Genomic DNA, 23,142 nt, shown 5'->3' with positions numbered 1-23,142 from the left:
GCGACAGACTTACTCAATCTTCTCGCTGTAAATGGGCCCAATCCTTTTTTAACTTGGCTGACTGGGATGGTGTTTGCACATTGGATGGAGAACCCCCCCACACACACAATATGGATTTAATGAGCAGTAGAATCCTTTTGAGCGTTTGTATGGACATGTGCGTTTTCATGTGTTGTAAAAATGGAAAAAGCAAAAGCTAATTGAAAAATGTGACAGGTGTAGATCCTCTGACTTAAATCAAGCTAAGTCTGTTACTACCAGTGAAGTAACTGGAGGACTTTGCTTATTCTGAACAATAATAATAAAATCTAAAATTGTGCAGCCAGCCAAAGTGAAAAATGTTAATCCACTATTTTTTCTTTGTTAAGGCATTTTCAGGTTTTTCTTAATGTTTCTGCAGTAAAATATTATTTCTAAAATAATGCCAAATGTTGCTGTAGGTCTCTAAATTTTTCAGAGCGGCAATAACAAAAATATACTCCTTTGTAGTTTGCACTTCTTTAATAGGTTCATGAACAGGGTCTGGATGTTACTAAAATCCTTTTTTTGCTATTGCCCTTCATGGTTGTTTAGTTATCATCTTGAACTTATTGAGTCCACCAAAAATGGTATTTTGCCTGTTTGGCAAGCAAGTTTCCATGTGTGCAGATAATTCAGCATGGAATGAGTCAGCAAGTAACAAGCTAAGAGCAACAGGAAGGAAACCGGCTCCAGTCACTGTGTAAATAGTTCCCATCCAGTCAGTAAATGTGATTTGTTCTTCCGTGAGTGCTGCACGAATTGCACAGCATCGCAGTTGTCACTGTTGCTGGGGGGAATGGAAGAGGGCGCATTATCAATACCACCAGGCAGTGGCTGGCTGAACTACGGCCAACTGTTTCCTTTTGCAAACTTACCTTCTGTCTGAAGTTAAACCAGCAAGAGGATTTCTTTTCTTCATGGCTTGCAAATAAATCTTGCTGACAGGCCTTGTACTATAACACACAGTGCTCTGGGATGATTATGAGGTAACGTACCAGCCAACTTGTTTCAAAGGTCAGCAGCCCAAACCTGAGCAAATATTACTAGATTCATTGCAAAACACGCATGTAAAACTTGTGTATTTAGATGGGAGAATGTGGATATTATAGATTCGGGGGTATATGCACATGCATGTGGTCAAAGAGATAAAAGTTGCAAGTCTAGATGTGTTTAAAGTGCAAACAAAACTCAATACAATTTTAGGAAGACTGTGTCATTTTCATCTTATAGGCATGGTGTAATTCATTTTCCATCCTCTTTCTAATAAACTGAAGAATTTTATTTGTTATTGATTTGCTTTCAAATGGTACTGTTATAGCTGAGGTTTTCCACTGAGCTGTACATAAAGACTTTGAGAACTTCAAGGATATTGTAGCTGTAGAGTCCACCAACATTATTTGCTTACTGCTATTACTATGTGAGTTGCAGTAGCCTCTAGAGGCAGACTAATTTGGAGATTTGGATTGGTTTTGCCTATGTACACTAGGTTACAGTTATCTGGCTTATGTTCCATTTGCCTAATTTCTAGTGTTTATCCTTCACACCTGTCACTTCCCTCCAAACCTCTAGGGGTTTTATTAAAGAGAGAGGCCTGGGGTCACGAGCAAACATTGCCAGCTCCTGTTCTACTTCCTCCCTTGGAATTCTTGATAACTACGTAAAATCATACTGCTATGCACTGCAAACACACCATGTTTTAACACCTCTTTGCTGAGGAACAGTAGTTCACTACTATTATATTTCTAATTCACAGACTTTGTCATTTGTCTTGCAGGTGTTGGTTTTCCCTAATGGTCTTTTATGATGGGCTTTAGATAAAGCTTGTTGGAAAACTGAATCATTTATGGTTGTCTTCTGACAGACACAGTGAACACCAGCTGTCATGCACTTCTTTTTTTTGTAACTTAACACAACCTTTGCAAATGTAAATTTCCATGTTTGTGTGTGTGTTTTTTATATATATGTATATATGTACGTGTGTGTGTATGTGTATATATATATATATATAAATTTCCCCTGTAAATAAGAGTAAGTGGTGGGAGAATATGTAAGATCTGTTTTTAAAGAAAAAGGGGGGGGGGGCTTTCCCAAAATATCAAATTTGACTAAACAAAACTGAAACCCAATTAACCCGTAATATATGCGTGTTCTGAAGTCCCTATCTTCTTCGTCCTGTGCAGTAGCGTAATGTTGGAAGAATTTTTTGCCCCTTTCCAAAGAAACCCTGTCATTTGCCTTATGGATTAATCTGGAAATCTACACATTTCACTCACAAGACTACTTGTAAAGCAATGTAGACAGTGAAACCCCTAGTGTGGGTCACTGAATCTCTTTGCCTTCAGTAGGGCTGAGAGGACCCTGAAGCACGTGCCAGTGCTGGATCAGGCTGCTGTTCATGCTTGCATATGCTCACTGAAAGTGGAAAAAAGAAATCTGGTCTCAAGACCAAACTCTGGATTCACCTCTTCATTTTTCAATAGCAGTCAGGTATAGAAGCATTTTTTTCTGAACCTTGTCAGGAGGTAGTTTCTAACTTAAATGAAGTGACCTGAAAAAAGAAAAGTTTCTGCCTAAGAGCTTGATACAGCAGCTACCAGGGCAGGAAACAGGTAAAATATATTAACTAGAAACATCTTTAAAGGAACACTCCCTACAGTGTTTCCAAAAAACCTCCTCCTATTTACAGAAATATATTTAAAATTTGGGGTAAACCCTTTTTTATATACTTAACTTTGGCAGTTTTCAATTCTGAAAATGTGTGACACTACAGATGAAACACGAATGTTCTTGTTTCATTTGTGAAAATGTTCTGATCACTCTGCATGGATTACTTTCAGATGAAGCACTAGGCAGACCCTGATTTTTTTTTTTTTTTTTTTTTTTAAGAAATGCCTACCCCTGGTATATTTTATTTTCCCGTGAAAATTGTGTGATTTAGTTGAAAAGGCTTCCCTTCTGTTTCTTCTAAAGACATTAATAGTTCTAAAAATGCTGTGGACGTATGTATAGTATTTATTCATTCGAGCTCCAATTCAATTTCTACTTGTGAGACTCCGTTTATGGAGGAGATAGGTACCTTAGGACTTGCTTATTATATAGGCAAAATAAGTTGGAGAATGATTGTACTAACTCTTTGGATACATGCCTTTAATCTTCAGTAAGGGTGGCTTTTTGTTGCAACAGATCGGCCGGAAAGGGATCTTCTAAGTGCAGAATAAAGGGGTTCCAAGCAGAGGGGTATGGCAGAAGAGGTACTCTGTTCTTTGCTGATCTTTTTACAGCGCTAGCAAATAGTTCTGTCAGAACAGGACAGATATTATTCTGTCACAACTTGAACCTGATTTTCTGCATAGAAGTATTGCAGCAACTGATCCAAAGGGGATGGCGTGTTTGTCCTAGCCTCAAGCTTCTAAAAGCTCTGTCTCAGTTATTGATTCCCCTCTGCCTGAAATGCACAGTTTGAATCAAATTCTCAGGTGGCATAATTTAAAATATTCCTGTGTATAGTGAAATGAGAGCTAGCCTTTTGGGAAGGAACTTCTCAAGTTGGTACCTCCAATTTGTAACAGGTGCTGTACAAAAAGACATTGTTTAAACAGAGTTCTTTTTTAGCATGTTAAAATGATTTTAATGATTTCTAAACATTTAGCATCTTGCATACTGGTTACATTGAAAGACCTGTAAGACTTTGAAGTCCGGTAAAGTTAGTTAAAGTCAGAATTAATATTACTGTGCAATCTTAATTTTGTCCCCATTACACATTTATTATAATGTAATCTTGAATGTTACACTCGCTATCTCTGTCACCACACAGCTTCACCTTATATGACATTCTTCCCCTGCACCTCTGTGATTCTTTTTCTCCTGTCATCCATCTCGTGGACTGAATGAGGAAAAGACACTACGTGATCATGTCATGGAAGGTTATCACAGTGCAGTCACTAGACTGGTCAAAAGCAAGGCTTTATCTTGCAAAGCAGACTTCATGATCACTGTCTGCACCTCCCTATAAAGGTTGCATACACCCTAGAAGAAGTCTCCAAAACTCTGAACACTCTCTACTTTCCTAAAAGTAGATTTGGAATCAGAGCAGCATTTGGTGTTTCAAATTAAGTCGGAGTAATACAACCAGGGACCTGTCAGTCTGCATAAAAGCAGTATCAGCAGTTTCTGAGATTCTGTCATCATAGAAAATAATCAGCAATGCATAAGCTTCCTTCAGAGTTTGTTATGGCCTCAGGGGTAATCAAAGATTGTAGTATCTTTTGTAGCTTTCACATCAGTGAAATATTCTCCGTCTAACTAGATCATGACTGGTTTCTAAATACTGGTTCATACCTTCATATTTTAGAGGATGCAGGGGTTAATGTGGCCTAGTTACTGCTTCAGTATCTATTTCTCTTCAAGTAGAAAGCTTACGCTAATTCTTTACTAGAGCTCGGATCTCCCCTTGCAAAGTGGACCAGAAGTATTTTACAGCTGCCACTGAAGGTGAGCCAGCTGGAGGGGGCTACAGGAAGGGAAAGAGGAGCTGACTAGTAATGTAGAAGTCTCTGAATTCTCTCCAGCATTAGTCTTGCCTGGACTATCCCTGGCCTACCCCCAAGAAGACTACTCAGAAGGACTCAGTTGCTCTCTCCTCTTCTGCATTTTCAATTATGTCCCTCATTTTTATCTACTACCTATCTAGTTTAGATTCCTTCTCCCTCAAATTTGAAGGAACCAAGCCAGAAAGGGAGGCCTGAAGCTAAGACTCCAGTGCACTCTTATCATTGACTTCTCACCCCAGCGTGCCAAGTGCCAAGTCTTCTACTTTTGGCAGTCTGCTACAGCTAGGGGAGCTCTTGTTTTCTTAGCAGGACCTGAATTTCAGCCGCTTAGTACTGTGCTGCAATGCCAAAACACACTCTGGAGCACAGCAGGAACAAATTACAGATGCAGCCAACTGGATGTCGCCAACCAGTTATCCCCTGTCGTCTTTATCTTTGCCCTAAAGAGCATGAGGTCTGAATTTCCCCTTTTCCTCTTCTGTGAAGAGCTAAAGGGAAGGGAACTGCTTATTTCAACTCTCAGAAATAGTTTACTCCAAAGAGCAGGTGACATTTTGGAAGAGCTATCCTTTACTAACAAGGATAGCTAACAGCACAGAAAAGAAATTTAAGCAATTAACTTGGAATTAAATAGTGTGGGGTAGCTGGGTGTTCTTTATTTTATTTTTTTTAATGCAGGAAATGGCAAGATTTTTCTTACAGACATTTTATATGCCCTTTGTTTATAGACAGTGCAGGCACGCAAGGCACTTAGCTTTGCCTTTCTGTTCCTTTGTTAAACACTTAAAAACATTCTTACTTCGCCATTAGTTGTTCTGGAACCTCTAGAGTTCATGTTTTCCAAATTATATGCAGAATCACGCAGCCTACAACATGAGGAATCAGCCTGTTATCTTTTATACAGATCAGGGAATAAAAGAGCAAAATACATGTTTTCCCAGATATTTACAGGAGAGGAAACCAGAGGCTTGGGAACGACATCATAAAGTCCAGGTTCTGGAAACGCGCTTCTGCTACTCTTCTCCTTAGTTCCTATTTGCTTTCCTTCTCTAACTCTCTTCTCCTCTAACATTATCTGATTGCAGACCCATTTATCTGCTGTTTTTCCTCTTTCCAATTTCCTGTAATCCCTTTTCTTTGTGTCCTTATTCTTTTTGTGCTAAGTCAGGAATTCCTCCTTGTCTCTCCGGCTTGGATGCAAGCCAGCAGAGACCTTTTCTTTCCACTGCGGTAGCAATTTTTGGAAGAATTCTGCTCAGCTTTTGGAGGCCCTGAAACATGCTTATGCCAAACAATGTATTTTCCCCACAAAATACTTGAGGCATTTCTGGTGAAACTTCCAAAAAATATTCAGCTTGAAGCAAACACCTGGTAAGATGAACCGAGTTAGATATGGAAAAAAAATTGCTGCTAAAAGTGGGGAGTTGTCAGTCAGTCTTTGTTTGACAGGTGTTACAGCTTGTGCTATTTCAATTTAAAAATGCAGGTTCCCTAGTTCCTGTCAAGGTTCTCTTCAAAGAGCAACTCTTTGTTAAGCGATTAAATATTTTCTTCTGTTTTGTGTCTAGTCCTTAATACATATTATTCTCATTTAAAAAAAAAAAAAAACTTTCTAAAATAATACAAACCCTCTTTAAAGGAGACTCTCCTCATATGTTAATCATCATTTAAAGATTCCGGTTACTTTGGATTTTCTCTGACAGAAATGAGATGGATTAGCTTCTTTCTCTAAGTTACTGCGTTAGCAACCAGATAAAAACCCCTGTCTCTAAATAGAAAGTGCATTGACATTCTAGGGAGAGAGAAATCAACAGATGTGATAGCCTTTTCCTAGCCACTGCATAGGAGCTCAGTGTTCAAGGTGTGTTTTTTGAAAAATTGCTGTTCCTAAACTGCTACTTTAGTTATTGTGCATACAAGTAATTTGGTCATCAGCCTAATTCTTTACAAAATTCCAGCTTCTGCATCCAAATCCTATAATTTCCCAAGTCCTCCAGAAAATCTGTTCCTCAGCTATATGTTTCATCTCTGTATTTATAGAAAGCTTGGATTTAGTCTCTGACATTTCAGCGGTGTTTATTTCTTTTACTGGTCAGCATAGGGAAAAGTTAAGAAGCTTTTATCTTCATTGAGTTGCTTTGTTCTCAAGTTAGTAATGTGTTCGTGACACAGGAAAGCTGTTTAAAGAGTGAGGTTTGTTAGCTGTAAGTATTTTGCACATTAGAGCATTGAAGGATGTTTTGCAAATATGCTGTGAGGGAAGCAGCCCCTCTCACAGCTGGCAGTAACAGGTTTACAGCCAAAGACAAACAGGACACGGGTTGCACCCACTGTACTTGTAAAGATTTCAGTAGTTTCTACTTATAAGATCTCTTGTCCTAAGAAGAATTCTAGAAAACCTTTAGAAAACTCTAAATCCTCAATGTGTGTCTAATGAATACAAAGTATCTGCTTATGCAACTTGCCAGCTTTTCATGGTTGGCTTTCCCGCCTCTCACTTAGAGCTGCGTTGCATCGTTCTGTGAGAAACCAAGAACTAATGCAGTGATTATTAATTGATAAATAATAAGAATTTAGCTAAGAATTAATTTTTTGTACTCTTTCTTTCTGAATGTGGATATAGCTAGTGGTATTTTGATTTAGATACTCTCAACTTTATGAAAATTTTAGAATGCAGTATGGCAATTTAAAGTCATAGCGTGGAACTGTCTCTCTGTAGCACATCTGAAAGCTGCTGATATGCAGGTTTGAAGCACTGAGCAGCCCATTTCAATCACCTGAGCAGAGCTGATTTGAAGATCTGTCACTCAAGCTGGTCTTCTACTGTATTCAATCCATGTGGTCTCACAGTGGAGATATCACAAACTTCAGCTGCTTCACCGTGTCAGCACTAGGGAAAGAGGATTGCATTTCTTGTTCATGTATTTGTTGGAAAAAAAAAGGTTTCTGCCTTTGCCATCTTTGTGTCTCATTTACTTAGATTAAAAAAAAAGCAGATTTTGATTTTTATATTAAGTTTCAAGACTTAATGAAGAAGAAATGGAATGTTCTTTCAAAGGTTTGTTTCTAAATACAGGGCTTTTTTTAATCAAAAGCATTTTAAAAGCTATTGGTGTAATGCGTGCTACTGATCGAAAAAAACAAAATTGAAAACCTCATTATTGACTTTTAAATGAAGAACAAACTATTATTCCTAACTCACTGCAAAGAGTGGATGACAGTTGTCAGCTAAAACACTTAGGAAATTCTCAGTTCTGAACTGCTTCTCATTGATATTCAGGCATTTTATGCATTGATATTCAGGCATTTTATGCATTGATATTCAAGTGTGTATTTATATAACTTATTATCTTTCTAGATTTTTATTTCAATATTTGGAAGGTAATAGCATTAATTCATTTCAAACGATTAGGCTTCCTGTGTCTTTATTCTCTCTTGTTCACAGCTTTAATCAAGGCTATGAGTTTGACCCTAGCCTCTCTTTGCGCAGTTCAGAATTAAAAAGGTAATTCAAATCTAGTTAATGGGACACCATTTACTTTTATGTATTATTGGTGCTCTGAGCAGGCTGGGAGCAAGAAAACTTCCAGGAAAACTTAGAGCAGACCCTCAAGAGGAAAAGGGTCATCTCCAAGATCAAATCAAATATCAGGAGTCTTGCTTAGCCCACATATTATCAAAGCTTTTCCCGCTATAAGCTCCTAGGCTTGAGTCTTTTGGCAGGATACTGCTGAAAGGTAATTTTTCATACTGTTTTGCTGATTCATGTTATTTTATTGTCAAATGGTAATAGTGTAATAAGAATAGCTTTACTCTTGGGGTATGTTCTTGGTTTGAGTTCCTGCAAGTCTCAAACCGTGGAATGTTTTTATTTTTTGCTGCATCTGAAGGCAAGATGCTTTTGGTGGTGTTTTTTGTTTAGCTTAATAAAGCTGAGTATTCTGAATAATAGTGTGCTTAATAATAAATAACAGTTATATAGCATCTTCTATCAGAGGATTTTGAAGAGTTGTAAACATGTTATTTAGGCCTTCCAGCCTTTTTGTGGGTTGTAAATACTTTTCCCCGTTTTAAAGATGAATAATGTAAGGCTTAGTCAGGTGAAGCAACTCACGTACAGTTAAACTTGTGAGCCAGTAGAGCCACAAAGGGATGGGAAATTGTCGTATTCCTTAAGGATTAGCTAAAACCATCAGGTTTTGTACTTGACTTTGTTCTGTTTCTCAGGTTGGGTCTTTCATGGTCCTAAAAACTTACCTTACAGGTACAAAGTCTTGTACTGTAGCAGGAGAGTGGTCTGGATGGATTAAAAAAGAAGCTGCTGATTTAATACTTGCACCTGAATTCAGTTTAGTACAAAACAAAGCATTAAACCTCAGATATTTACATTTTTCCTGATTCTCCATTTGGGTGTGTGAGAAATCTCTTTTGTCCCTGCTTTTGTCCTAAAACATTTTCAGCATCTTTCTGTTTCTTTACATCTACTAATAAAATCTCTGATCTTGTCTGGAGCAAAAACTTTTCTACTGTAAGGATTAATTCTACTGTAAACAGAAGCATCACCAGTGCTTAGCTGGTCAATAGCACCAGTTGTTGTTCGCATTACAAACGCAATCCTTTTAGGTATCCAAGCCCTCACCTACGAATAAGCCATATAAGAAAAGGAGACCTGATTCAGAAATTTTTTGCTGTGATATCTCACCCATTCTTCCTTTCTTTGGATTAAGTCTTTCACAGAGATCAGATATAAAATTCTAATTATCTTTTTCATGACTATTTCTAAAACACCAGTAGTAATTCATTTTTAGAAGTTTTTTCTAAGGTTCCATAAATTATTTTACTAAACTAGAATTTATTTTTAATACCTAATGAATATATACATGGGTGAAGAGGAGAAATGGGAGAGAGAACAGTCCCAGCACTGAAATAAATAATTAAAAACATTAAAAGACATTTTCTCAAATTTCTTTTGACCTCTCTTCTTAATCATAATTGCATTATATGGGCAGAAGGGAGGGGAAAGGAGAGATTAGAATATTTACCTGTTTTTTGGTTTTTGTTTTTTTAATATCTGAATTTTTTAATTTAAGCCAGTGAAGCACAAAGTGAGGGAGAGGACAGAACAGCAAAAGAGCTGAAGATCCATGGTTTTTTTTTTTTTTTTTTCAGTTGGACATCATGGAACACTGTTCCCTTTGCATACGTTGGTCTAAACCACTTTCGAACTGATTTAGGAGAAACAAAATTCTACTGAGACTGGGACTCATTTTAGGCCTCCTGAGCAGGGTCCAACAAAGTGTTGCAAAATTCAGCTGAGTGAAAAACCTATTGAAACAGTATCTACTCCAGCTGAAGATTCACAGTGTGGTGATATTTCAGGCAGCTCCCTCTATAATTGGGTCAGAACACATCCTAGGATGTGGAAGGATGTGTGATGGTAAAATCCAGAGTGTTAGCGCACGAGATGGATAAATGGTCATGCTAGTAAATATGCCGAGCTGTGCCTCCCAAGGTAATGCTGAGGCAAAAAGGTTAATGCAGTTCTTGTTGAAAGAAATGAGTTTTAATTAAGTAGGTAAAGAGAAATTATACTTGAGCATACTGTTTTCACTTCTAGTGCCTATACTTCTATGGCATATTGAAAAGCTGAAGAGGATTCAGAGAAAAACTACAAAATGAATCAAGGCCTTGATAATGAGAGCCTTAAGGAACTTAATTTATTTAGTTTATCAAAGAGAAGGTTAAGAGCTGATCTGATTGCAGCGTATAAATACCTACATACTCAGAAGGAATCTGACATTAGGGTGCACTTTAATCTAATACAGAGAGGCACAACTAGGTCGAGCAGTTTATAGTAGACACTGTATAGCAAGGATTTTTAACGGTGGGAATAATCGACTGTTAGCATAGCTTCCCCAGTGATGTTGTACATTTATCATAGCTGGAAACTTTTAAATCAAGGTTTGGGTTTTTTTTTTCCTTTTCCCCTAAAATTTAAGCTCTGGTTGACCACAGATTATTGGACTTCATAATAGGAAAGGCTGAAACTCTCCAGTGGGTGAAGTTGTGTCCTGCGTTATTCAGGAAATCAGATGTAATGGTTCCTTCCGGCCTAAAACACTATGAATCTGTAAGATGTTTTTTTTAAAAGGGGAATATGCAAAAGGATAGCACAGCAAGTGATTCTGCATCGTGCTGTAGAGCTGAATGTAGAAAAGCAGGGAGGGGAGTCTGCCTGCCCCTAGCAGGACACACAGAAGCAGTGTCCCACATGCTGCTATTCCAGCCCTGCAGTCCTGTTGACAGAAATAGTGTAGAACTTTCAAAAATAAAATTATCTCAGCCTATACTTCTGAAAGGAAAATGATGAAGCCGAATTTATTAGTATTTCATTTTTTTTGAGACATAAAAGGTTATTCCCAGGTCTAGGTGCCCTTTTAGTAGTCTTGTAGTAAGAATGAAGTAGAAATGTAAACTCCCAATTTTTTTTTTTTTTATTTATTTATTTTTGGGGGGGTACTCAGTGTTATTCCAAAAACTCTTCATGGATGTCTGTGTTATCTGACATGTTAGCAAATGAATTACAGCAAGATTTTTGTTTTGTTTTAAGATGCCTTTGGGCTGAATTCACTGACTAGTAGCGTGTGGTGGTCACGGCTATCACAGCACTGTTCACCTGAGGGAAGGTGGCCCTTGGTGCTGAACTGATCAAGAGAGGGAGAGGCAAATGCAGTAAGGCGTTGCATTCAGCTAGTCTGTCTGCTAGAGAAGTTTTCTGTCAGAGTACAATGTTGCTTCTGTATTTTGGGAACCACGTGGGAGGGAAGGGAGACGTTAGTCCCTGTGGTCTTTCTTCTGTCTCAGCCGTTGCACGAAGCTCATGCTGGTATCTTTCTACGCTTGGGGGAAAGATATCAATGTAGAATTAAAAAAAAAAAAAAAAAGAGAGAGATACTGATATAAAACCATCCTCAATTACTAGCCATTTACCTCTGCCTGACTTTTCTGACCCCAAACCACTGTGAGGAACATTGAGATAGAAATGTGGGAGGATGGTGTTTAGGGGAAAAAAAAGAAAAGCTAACCAAACAGAAGTATGTCCTGGCAAGGATACCCACACTGAGCTAGTCAAGCAGGACAGATAAGCAGGAAACACCGGCAGACTTCTCACAATAAAATGAAGTAGCACAAGTCAGCAGCGCTGACTCCAGTGTTCCTTGTAATGCAAAATAAACAAGGACATATATAACAGTATAGTGCTCACTTCAACAGTAAATTACAGTTAGCATTAGCCCAGTGAGAGATATGTTCTCTGTTGTGACAAAAGCAGCACTAATGTAAAAAGAGATTCTTGCTAGTTTGCATTTGCCAAAGTGTATAAGCTATCACATCACAGTGTTAGATTTTCTGGTTTTATGTTAATTTTTCCCCCACACTGTTTATTTGATTATACACTGGACATTTTAAATGTGTTCTGTTGAGTACATATATTCACTCATATAACTACATTAGTCATCATAACATGTAGAATTCTGGTAGGAGGGTGTGTAAATGGCCGAGTTCATGATAAGCTTCAGTATAAGCCCCATAATGGCAATGTGCCCAGCTTTCCTGAAAACTGGAGTTCAAACACAGAACGAATTCATGCTGGCGTAAGGTCTTATGATCTGGAAGGATGTTTGTTGCTGTTTGCCTGGTTACTTGTTTAGAATGGAGAGAAAAAAAAAGGGGAGTCACACAAAGTAGGAGTGTTGTCAAACAGTGTAGAAAAATCCCAGAACTTAATTTAGATGCTGCCACTGTTTGCTCCCTTTAATTACCAGAGGAAAACATTGGATTAAAGTATCAGTTCGTTCCATATACTGTTTAAAATTTTGCTTTATCAGAGTGAAATGGCATAGTATGCCTCAGGGTCAAAGCTTCTTAATCACCAGTGGTTAAGTGATACTCATTTAAATCTTTTATTCCCATTTATCAACATTCTGTTTACAAATGCTTCTCTAATAGTCAACTCTAGATTTGATCTAAGATTTATATCATGATATGAGGCAACTGAAAGGAGGGCATAAATTCCCAGTAACAATTTTAAACTTTACTCTGAATTGAACAGAGATCCCATCTAACAGAGTTCCCTTGCTGTGAAACAGAAGCATTGTTATTGCTAGCTATTATGAGAAGACAGAACTTTTGGGTGTAGATCTTGGTAGGAGTGATGGCAATAGTGTGTATGACAGTTGCTTTAGCCTGCTTCAATAGCTAAGTAGATTAGGAAGAGAAAGAAAATTTAGAGATTAGGTCATTAAGTAAAAATGACTAATGTAGATCAATGCTCAGTCACCAACCCAGATGTCTAACCAGCAATTTATCATGCTACTTCATCAAAGTTTCAACTCATACAAGAATCTGGCCTTATACAAACTTTTAAACTGGAGATTGCAGCCAAGCAAAACTAATATTCTGGATTTGCAATACCATGAAAACAGCTTTTTTTGCAATATAGCATCACCTCATTTAAATAATAGGCTTAGAAATGATCCTAACCTTTCTGTTGTAGTAGCTTATCCCTTGACAGGATCAGTGTGATTCATCAGCTCACAAATTGGGGGTTTTGCTGTCAGCTGTGTGTAAAGAGCCTGTTAAAATACCTTATAACCAGAGCTTCAGCTTCATGGAAGGAGTTCTCCTGATGCCCTTACCCAATTTATTCTTTTTCTCCTTCCAAAACATACTTTGCCGTCTCTTAGAAGTCTGGATCAGTTCCTAAAAGGCATCAGGGAAGAATCTGTGGGTACCAGGACATACAGTTGGGCAGGAGAGAGTTTCCAATAGTAAAATTTAGGCTGTTAGGAAGAAAACTGAAAACAAGATTTTCTCCATTGCATTTTCTGAAGTGCTCTTGGTATCCCGTTCAGGACCAGAGAGAGTTAGAATTGTAATGCCTGGCTGAAATGATGATGCAAGAAATTAACGTTTTAGGGTATATGCAGGTGGATGAATTTCATTTGAACAGTAAGGGAGCCTACCTGTCATGAGTGGGAGAAAGCCAAGATGTGGAAGACCATATGGTTCTGGATGAAGACAGGGACAATTCTGTGTTCTCGAATAAAAGAGAGGCCAGAGGATAAAAGTAGCCAAATAGAAAATGGAAAATAGAGGAGTGCTGTCTAAATAGGGGAGCAACAAGAGAACTTAAACTGTGGTGCAGCTGATTTTCAGGATTGGTAAAAATCTAAGAAATAGGAATGGAAGACTTGGGAATGTCAAGCTGACAAAATGGTAGGTGAACAGTTGGTATATTGGAAACCTGATGAAGGGAGACGACTGTCTACTGACAAGGCTGTGCTGGATGTGGAGTAGTGCTGTTAAACAGCAATGTTTGCCTAATGTAATACTGTATATTAGAAAGCTTAGACTTGAATAAAATTATGAGTAATATAAAATCTTCAGGAGATAAGAAGTATATAGATTTGATCACTGAAATAGGATGGTGACACTGACTTTGACATGCTGATGGAGATCAGAGATGGTGGTGAGGATACAGGGTGAGGCCTCAGTTATCTCTGCCTCCCTTGCAAATCACAATGTAGTGCTGGACCAGGACTTCAGAGACGATCTGGACTGCTTTGTGGAGCAGCCAGTTTAGGAGCCCAGAGGAGAAGATGCATCTATTATTTCAGTCTTAAATAAAGCTCAGGTTCTGTTTCAGAATCTTACAGTTGAAGAGCTACTCTGTAACCATGACCATAACTTAGGAGAAACATTCATTAAGGAGCAACAAGGACCAAAAATCTCACCATGAGTGTGTTTGAGTAGATCTAGCTAAAAATGAAGAATGCTGTTAAAAAGAAGTTAGAGGTAGCTAAGAGAAGCTTCTAAGTGGTGAGATTGCTAAAGGGCACCATGGGTTCAGCATGTACCACACATTCAGAAAGGCTTAAGAAAAGGTAAAAGGAAGCTGGGCATAGCTGAATAGAAGAGTAAGGGAAGCTGTTGGAAATAATAAGATGTCCTTTGAAAAGCCGAGGTTGTGTCCCACTGAAGACTATAAAAAAAGGTCACAGACTTTAGCAGATAAAAAGTAAGAACAGAATAAAGAAGGCGAAAAAAAGTTCGAGGAGAGAACAAGAAAAGCAATCAAATATAATACTAATTGTTCCTCAAACACATCAGGAGCAAGAAGAGTTTGGGAAACTCTGTAGGGCCAGTTAGTGATCAGACTTTAAAAGGCATTTAGAGGGCAAAGCCACTGAAAAGAGCTACTAATGACTTTGATGAGAAAGTGCCAGGACCAAATGGTACTCTCCCAAGAGTCCTAAGAGGATTCAAGGATGAAATTGCTCAATTACTGATGATAATGTGTATCAACTCATCTAAAACTGCTTTTGTACCTGAGGACCAAAAGGTGGCAAACATGATGCACTTTTTTAACACAATTCCAGGGGACTACGTAAGTTATTGAGAGGCATATTTGTGCTGGGCAAATTAGTAGAAACTTCGATAAAGACTAGTATGAGGGTACACCAACTTAACTGTAAACTCTCTGGAAATAGTCAACATAGTTTCTTTTTAAAGGAAAATCCTGCTCTGCAAACATGTCAGAGGTCTTTGATGGGGTCAACAAGCACATGGATAGGGGTGTCTTGATTGACACATTTTGAATTTCCAAAAGGCTTTTTCACAAAGTCTCTTGGTAAAGTTTTTTTAAAGAAAAAATGCTCCAGAGATAAGAAGTCAAGAGAGTAAGCAGACCAGGAAATGTCAGCTCTTGCAAAGGGGACATTCTGCAAGAATCCGTGTTGGGACTTGTGCTATTCAACACATTCATAAACAATCTGGAAAGGGAGTGAACAGTGAGTTGAGAAAGTTTGCTGATGGTCTGAAGTCCTCCAAGGTAGTGAGGACAAAGAAAGACCAAAAAATTGCAAAGGACCTTAATGAGACTGAGAGGCTGAACAATAAATGGCAGGTGAAATTCCATCTAGATAAATGTAAAGTGGTGCATGTGGAGGGAAAACAATCGTAACTTCACGTATAAAATAATGAGCTATGAATGGCTGTTAACACTTAAGAGTGAGGTCTTGGGGTTATGATAGGTGATTCCAGGAAAACATCAGCTCAGAGTTCAGTACTGATCCACCTTGAATAGTGTTTGGTTCCTGTCCATTTCTTCAAAATATTTAATTGAATTGTTAAAATGTGATAGAATTGAGAAGGAATTTGCATTTGAAGTGGCTGTTCAGCTTCTGTTATTATTTTATTTTATAGAACTGTTTTTTAAAAACTGGTACTCCCCACTGGGCAAAGCATGCTGCGTCATTTCCTAATATACACCTCAACAAATTGCTCTCTCCCTCTTTCCTACTCCCTTCCTCCCTGCAATGAAGAGGATAATTTTGTGTAGTTATCTGAGATCAGTTTACCCTGCAGCATTAATCTTCTAACAGAGAGATACTATTTTACTTTTCCAGCATGCTGTAATCCACCCCGGTTTCTGATATATTTAAAACCTATTAATTGTTAATGTTGCACTTCTTGAATTCTAATCATGACCAGCCTAGGTTCGGGGCTCCGGTTTGGGAAGGATCATTAGCCGTTCCCCTGGGGATGGTGAGCGGTGCTCTCGGGAGGCAGCCTGGGCTTGGTGTTCCCGCGAGTTTGTCCTCGTGCTGCTGCTCTGTCTGAAACGGGGCTTTCTCTGCACTGAACGCTTTGAACTGACAGTTGCCTAATGTTAGCGCTGTGGATTGTTACCTGGAATACTCGGAGGAATCACTCATCGCTTTTTCTTTTTCCCTTTTTCTTTTTGTAAACGGGACAGCAGACACTAGTGGGTATTTTTGCTATTTCTTTTCACTGATCTCACACTTTGAATGGTTGAGGTACTTTTTAGCATTACTCTTTGGTCTAGATTAGTCTAGTAATTAGTAGTTAAGTTGAAAAGCAAAATGTATCTTCTGTTCAAGAAAAAAAGTCATGCTATTCCCTAATGATACAGTAATTTTTAGCAGATACTGTAAATGTGCTAATATACATTCACTGGCATCTCTATTATAAAATGAATGCTCAAAAAGCTTTTAATCTGCACGTATAATTGTGCTATATTTTTTATGCAGGATGATGCAATAAATGGTATAAGTCAGAAACAAATTGTTTTGTTATATTTTAATCTGTTCAACTTTGTTCTGACTTTGAACATAGTGTTTTAAACACTTACTATATTCTAGAAACAGAGGAAATGATACTTCAGTTTTTATTTTAGACTATATCACATTCATTGTAATAAAGCTGTAATGTCATCTGATAGTTCAGTAGTTCATTCTAGATAAGCTGTTTTTACTTTTGTAATTATTTGTGTTAATGTGACACTTTTATAGCTGTGAAATACAGTATTTAATGGCAAAAGCTGATAAAAATATCATCTCTCCAGAAAAATTGTTAGCAATGACGTTTACAAAACCAAGCATTTGATTTTGAAGGATTGTAGCAAGAAACCTATCTAACCTTAGTCCAAAAATATTGTTTATTTAATGTTAAATGTTAGGTAATAGATTATCTGAAAACCTATTCTTAGGCAGGTATTCAGTAGGCAGACACAAAACATTTTTTAAATTTATATATTTGTGCATGTGCATAAATGCAGAGAAAATCCTCATTAGTGTAGTTTTCTTTTCTCTGGAAGGATATAACCTGCAATAAGGGAAAATTACAATATTTATCCTTTGGGTTTAGAAATTCTGAAAGCACTTAATTTACTATTTTAATTTTTTAATTAATGAATCATTAACTTCAATTTTTTTCTCTTCCTTTTATAATTCATCTTAGTATCAAATGTGATCTGTACCATACAAGATTAAATAGCCAGATTTGGTTTCTTCAAATAGTGCTGTAAAGGGAAAAACATCACTGATGTCACTGCAAAACAAGCTTCAGAAAAAGACAACTTTATAGCAATTTGAACTATTTTCTCTGATTGGGAAACAAGCACTTATCTTTTATTGTAGACTACTATTTTTCCTCTCTCCTTTCCAGAATATATTTGTTATCTTAAATAAGGATGGAGAACCACGCGTGTACACATGTGCATAGGATAATTCAGATTGGAAGGGACCTCAGAGGCTATCAGGTCCAAGCTCATGCTCAAAGCAGGGTCAGCTCTGATACCAGACTGGATATTCTATTTTACGTGAATTGTGAAGATACTTTTGAATCTTTTGAGTCAGGGAATTTATTTTAGTCTCTGTTCATATTACATCATGAATGACACATTATGCTTAATTGAGGCCGCCTCTGTGCAGTAGCAGTTAAACTCTTTTTCCTTAACAGCCAGTGCAGTTCTCCAACTCCAGCAGTGCTAACAACAGAGCTCTCTGGAGTCTTGAGCTAATTCTGAATTGGTGACCAGCAGGAGTTCTGATATTTAGCAAAGGTGTAAGCAGCTTCCAGTTCCTGGAAATCTTCAGTCAAATTTAGGATTACTATATTCAGTGATTCGCTTATCTCAAAATTTTCACAGTGTCAAAGCATTTTCTGAAGCATGGTAACTTCTGCAACCTTTGCTGGTGCAAACACTCCCTGCGTGCTCTGCTAACCTGGATGTTCTCCCTGATCCCATCTCTCGCCAGCTCTGCTTTGGAAATGTTTGGGGATTGCGTCTACTTTTCCCAGCAAGTGATGGTTCTGATGAAGCCTGCAAAGAACCTCCTCTCACAAAGAGGTCTTCATGGGAGAATATTTTCCAACAAGTGCTAATATTTATCATCAAACAGAAAAACAAACAGAGATAAACAACTCTACTTTGTTAGGGACCAAAAATGGTTTTTAATAATGTGTCTCTTGAATCAGTAAGTTGTGCAGGAAAGCTTTCAGTGAGCTCTTTGCATTTTGGATGTGACACTGGGGCCCTGAGAGCGCAGAGCATATGCAGGGTTGGCGGAGGGACTGCGTAGTAGCCTGGGGGTGGCAGCAGCAATGGAGCTGCCTTTTTTTCATAGACTCTGGCATGCTACCGATTCCCTAACCTGAGTTAAATCTAATTATTATGAAGGCTGAAATATTATTTCCTCTTGTTTATCTCAAAAAAAAAAAAAAAAGAAAAAAGAAAAAAGAAAAGAAAGAAAAAAGAGGATAGAGAAAGCTTGCAGCAGAAAGTGTTATTTTTTAGCTTTTTCTGTAATGTATATTGCCCTGAGAAGTTATAAATTGATTATTGTTTGTTCTCCAGATGGATCCTGTGCAAAAAGCAGTCATAAACCATACATTTGGAGTGTCCRTTCCCCCAAAGAAGAAACAAGTTATTTCCTGTAATGTCTGCCAGCTTCGTTTTAACTCTGATGTGAGTATTGGCTATTTCCATTTCTCTCCCCCTCTCTATTTTTTTTCTTTTTTCTTTTTTTTTTTTTGTCACAGTAGGTGTGATTAATCCAAACTTCTTTTGGAGAAAAAAAAAATCTTCTGTAATTCTGCCTACATTCTGAACAGCTTGTTGTGCTGATATTTTGTCCACTCAGAAGTGGAAGTCTGTAGTGGTATCCCGCTCTTTGATTTTCTTGCATGTTCCTGGCAACTAGTGGTTTTTACATGTAAACTTAATTGATCAGCAGAGACTGCCACTACTAAGGCAAAATGACTAGCTGAGCACCTGGAGCCAACTAACACGCACCTTCTTTCTTGGGTTTGAGGACTAGGCAGTGTAATTTTTTCTCACGGTCGAGACAGCAGCTCTGTAGATACCTGCTTTTCAGTTGAACACTGGCTGAAGTGCTACCCAAACAGATCGCTGTACTTCTGGTCAGATGCAGAAAAAAGACTGCTGCGATGTCCAATGTCATGTCCATTGATGATATTCCATTTGGCAGGCTATTAACCTTCAAGAGGTACTGCAAAAGAAATCCTTTAAAATAAATGGGGGAGCAGGGGGGGCAGCAGACTTTTCCTATTTGTTCTTTTCATTTCATACCCAGTTTTCTTCTAGAAGTATGGTATCTCCCTTTTTTTCCTATTCTTTCTACATGCTTTCTGATAATAAGTCTCCAGATTTCTTAATAAAGTCACCTGTCCAGTGTTTTAGTTCCAAGTTTTAGTGGTAATAAATATAAACCTTTACTTCTAGCAGTCTCTTGAGTGTGATCAAGTGCAAGGAAGCTGTCTCCTGAGGTGTAATTCAGAAGAGTATATTCCAAAAGAGCACATTGACTGATATTTTTAAAGTAGATATCCAACTAAAAGTTGTCTGGCATAGCTGGAAAATTAAAGAAATTCAAGAAAATTATCTTTAAGAAAATTAACACATTCAACACTTTGAAAATATATATTTGTTCATGGAAAATATTCACTAATGACATGAAGCTAATAAAAACAAAAAATTCTCAGATTTCTTGAATCTCAAGTGTGAGAACAAGCACTTAAGTGATGTGTGAATATTAAATATTTTGCTGTTATTTTATTCTAAGAGAAAGTTTGAAGACAGCAATTCAAGGCCACTGTACCTTCTTCGGTACCACTAGTGTGTCACAGTGTAGCCCCCATACCTACTGCTCTGTTTTTCTCTGCCTCTTTCCACTTTGAAAAAAATCTCTTGAGATGTGGTTTCCTTGCTTTGGCTTGTCTAAACTGGCAGAGATTTTAAAGTATTGCTTCCTTACCTTCAAATTGATTTCTAAATGAAAAAAACTGTTGTCCTTTGACTAGCTTATTTACTTAAACTTTCTTTGAAGTGGCAATATCTATGTAGTTAACATTTCAGAAACATTGCATAAAATTTAGCTCATCTGTCTTTCCTCCTTAAGGCTAAAAAAGTCTTTCTGCTCTGATACTTGGTCCTGACCAATGCTTTTTAATTGTTTTTGTTTTGTTTTTAATTTCTTTTTTTAATTCATAAAAACAAGGAACCAAGAAAGTTTATATATGGGCATCTATGGATCTGAACATTGCTTCTGAGTTGGACCTTATTCTGTCACAGAGGAGGCAACTTAGCCTGTTTCTGCTCTGCTCTCTCCCTTTGAGGTCAGAGTTCCTGTGATGAGTGATCCTGTCCCTAGAGGAGCAGCTTGCTCTGTCTGCACTGACATTCAGGTGGACAAATAGCACTTCAAGGCAGTCATATTGATTCACAGCTTAATGGTGCAAAACAAAGAAGAGCTGAAATATTATATTGTTTTGTGCATCTGCCAACCAAGCAGTTTTTCCTATTTAGACTTATTCACAATGTAGAACAACAAATATCATGTTCCACTTTCAACAGTGGTGTCACAGAGCATGGGAGATTATATCCTCGTTTCTTATTTTGGGATGGATATATTCATCCTGTGTTGTCTTTCTTTTTTTTCTAAATTTTCTAAAAATACTCAGTTCTGGTTACTAGAAAATATATAACCATGCTTTTCTAATGGATGGTTGTAAGAGGGGATGAAGCATCATGACCATGCCACTGTTAGCATTAAAATACAGTTCATTACTTTCTGCATCAGTTTGCTTTACCCCAGGACATTCTCAAACATCCTGCAAATTTTATTTTAGAAGATGCTGAGATTCTAGTGATGTTGTTAATACTAGAAAATACTTGTATTTATATGAAAAATTCAAAAACATTTCATAACCAGAGCATACAGGAGTATTTGGAGAAAAGTTTTCCTAGCATTTTTATTCTAAAAGTTGTCTAGTCTCTCATTGGGTTATTCAGTTTCTCCTAAGAAGCTTGTCTCCAGGTTCAGTCTTCTGACCTTAAGAGTTGAATATCAAAGTGTTGCCTTTTCTTTGACAGTGATAAATCTTATTTTATTTAGATACTCCTCTCCCCCCACATAATCTGCATTGTCATAATTTCACTGAAATAATGCTAATGCCCTTTTAACTAAGCTCTGAAGACTCTTACGTAGGTAGAGTCGTCTTATATACACACACACGCATGCACTCATGTATATGTTTATGAATACATATATACTTACACATATGCACACGTTTTGTTGTGGCAATTATTCCTTGAAAAGGTGATACATAGTTCTCTCAACTTGTTATAACATTCTTCATCCAAATGAAAACACAGATCTGGGCTTCTTACTTGTTTTTTTTCTGTTTGATCCCTTTACAGTGAGAAAAATAACTTCCTATTTAGGGTACAGAATGGTCTTTACAATCCATACTGTGCTGGATTGGGGAAAAGGCAGTCAGATATTTGTGAATAGCTTATCTGTTGAATTCTTCAGTGGATCAGTTCCACTATAGAACATCCTAAGAATTTGCTGAGACTTTTTCTGATAGTTTCTGATAGAAATTATGATAGTTTGCATTAAAACTTTGGGCGCAGAAGCATAGCACGTTGTAGTATGAGATTTGTAGTACAGCCACTTCACATTTGCAATTTCTTCCCCTTGCTCTCCAAGGTTGACATGGTCCTTATTGTTGATGGCCATTTTGTTCCTTTGAACTTCCTTTGACCTAAATTATGCAAGCAAATGAAATAAGAATGACAGAAGTAAGCTATGAAGTAATTTTTTTTTCTTTTCTTCTCCTAGCCGAATTTCAGTGCATGGTATTTGAAGCTTCTGACTTGATTCTCATAGTGCTTTATATATTGCATGAATAACATCTAGGCAAGTGGATATTCATCTGTGAGAAGAAGAAAATTGGTTTCCTTTCCTGTAATCATCTTCTCACACTGTGGACACCCACTGGTCTGGATCAGTAGACCAAAATATTTCTGACTACTCAGTTTATAGATTTGAAACCTCCCATTGAATAAATACAGTAAATTGCAAAGTTTTCAGGTTTCTTTTCTTCTGTTAGCCTCTGCAGACTCAGTTTTGGCTACAGTGGTCTGTCATCAGAGACAGAGACAGGGGTCTGCAGCTGTCAGGAGGAGAAAGCCTGATTTCAGGAATGGAAAAATTTTTAATTGTTTTTTATTTAAAAAAAAAAACTGCTAACATGTTATTTTTCTTCTACCATATTATAATTTGAAAAGAGAGTTTCCTCACTGAATTCTTCAGGATTTCCCAGTCTTCTGTAGTTTTAAAACAATTTTTAAAAAGTACAAGAAGAAAAGATCTGTATACAAACTCTAAACTTAGATTAGTTTTAGCCTGATCTCTTTTATCTGCTTCCAAAAAAAGAAATGATGGGTTTTGACTCATACTTTTGAAACCACACTCTATGCATTGGAGATTAATCTGTGAATATACGAGGAAAATAAATATATCTCTTCAAGATAGCCTGCTTCTTATCCTGGCTCTCTTCTGTAAGTCTCAAAAGAGTCTTTAAGGAACAGCCATATGGAGTTTGTGGAGAGGGGAGAGGTTTGGGGTTGTTTTTTCCCCAGTTCTTTTCTTAAGAGGAAAATGTAACAAGATGAAATTTGTTAGCAAAGAGAATATGTATGATCTTTAAGCCAGTTCAGTAAATAAATTGTTTGGCTTGGGAAGGCAGGTTTTGGAGGCCAAAAGTGATTCCTCTCAGTAGTAGTTGTGTCATTGGCCCTCATCTGGTTTCTTCTTCACAAAAAGATTTCCAGAATTGTTTGAATTAGATTTTGTTCTTGATCGTGCATTATTCGTAATTGTGTTTCAAAAAAGCAAAG

The 23,142-nt window shown here is 37.4% G+C and overlaps 1 protein-coding gene across 2 annotated transcripts in view; it reads left to right on the top strand.

Moving 5' to 3' along the window:
* ZNF385B (zinc finger protein 385B) overlaps positions 1-23,142 on the top strand; it is a 146,981-nt gene that overhangs the window by 86,272 nt on the left and 37,567 nt on the right. For both annotated transcript variants that reach the window (XM_026090997.1, XM_026090998.1), the window contains one exon: positions 18,793-18,903. In XM_026090997.1, the coding sequence (XP_025946782.1) occupies positions 18,793-18,903 (111 nt within the window). The remainder of the gene's footprint in view (positions 1-18,792; positions 18,904-23,142) is intronic.

Source organism: Apteryx rowi, unplaced genomic scaffold, assembly GCF_003343035.1.
Source record: "Apteryx rowi isolate R43461 unplaced genomic scaffold, aptRow1 scaffold_89, whole genome shotgun sequence".
Taxonomy (NCBI): domain Eukaryota; kingdom Metazoa; phylum Chordata; class Aves; order Apterygiformes; family Apterygidae; genus Apteryx; species Apteryx rowi.
Note: the sequence above shows the minus strand (reverse complement) of the source record. Positions and strands in the feature narration are given on the sequence as shown.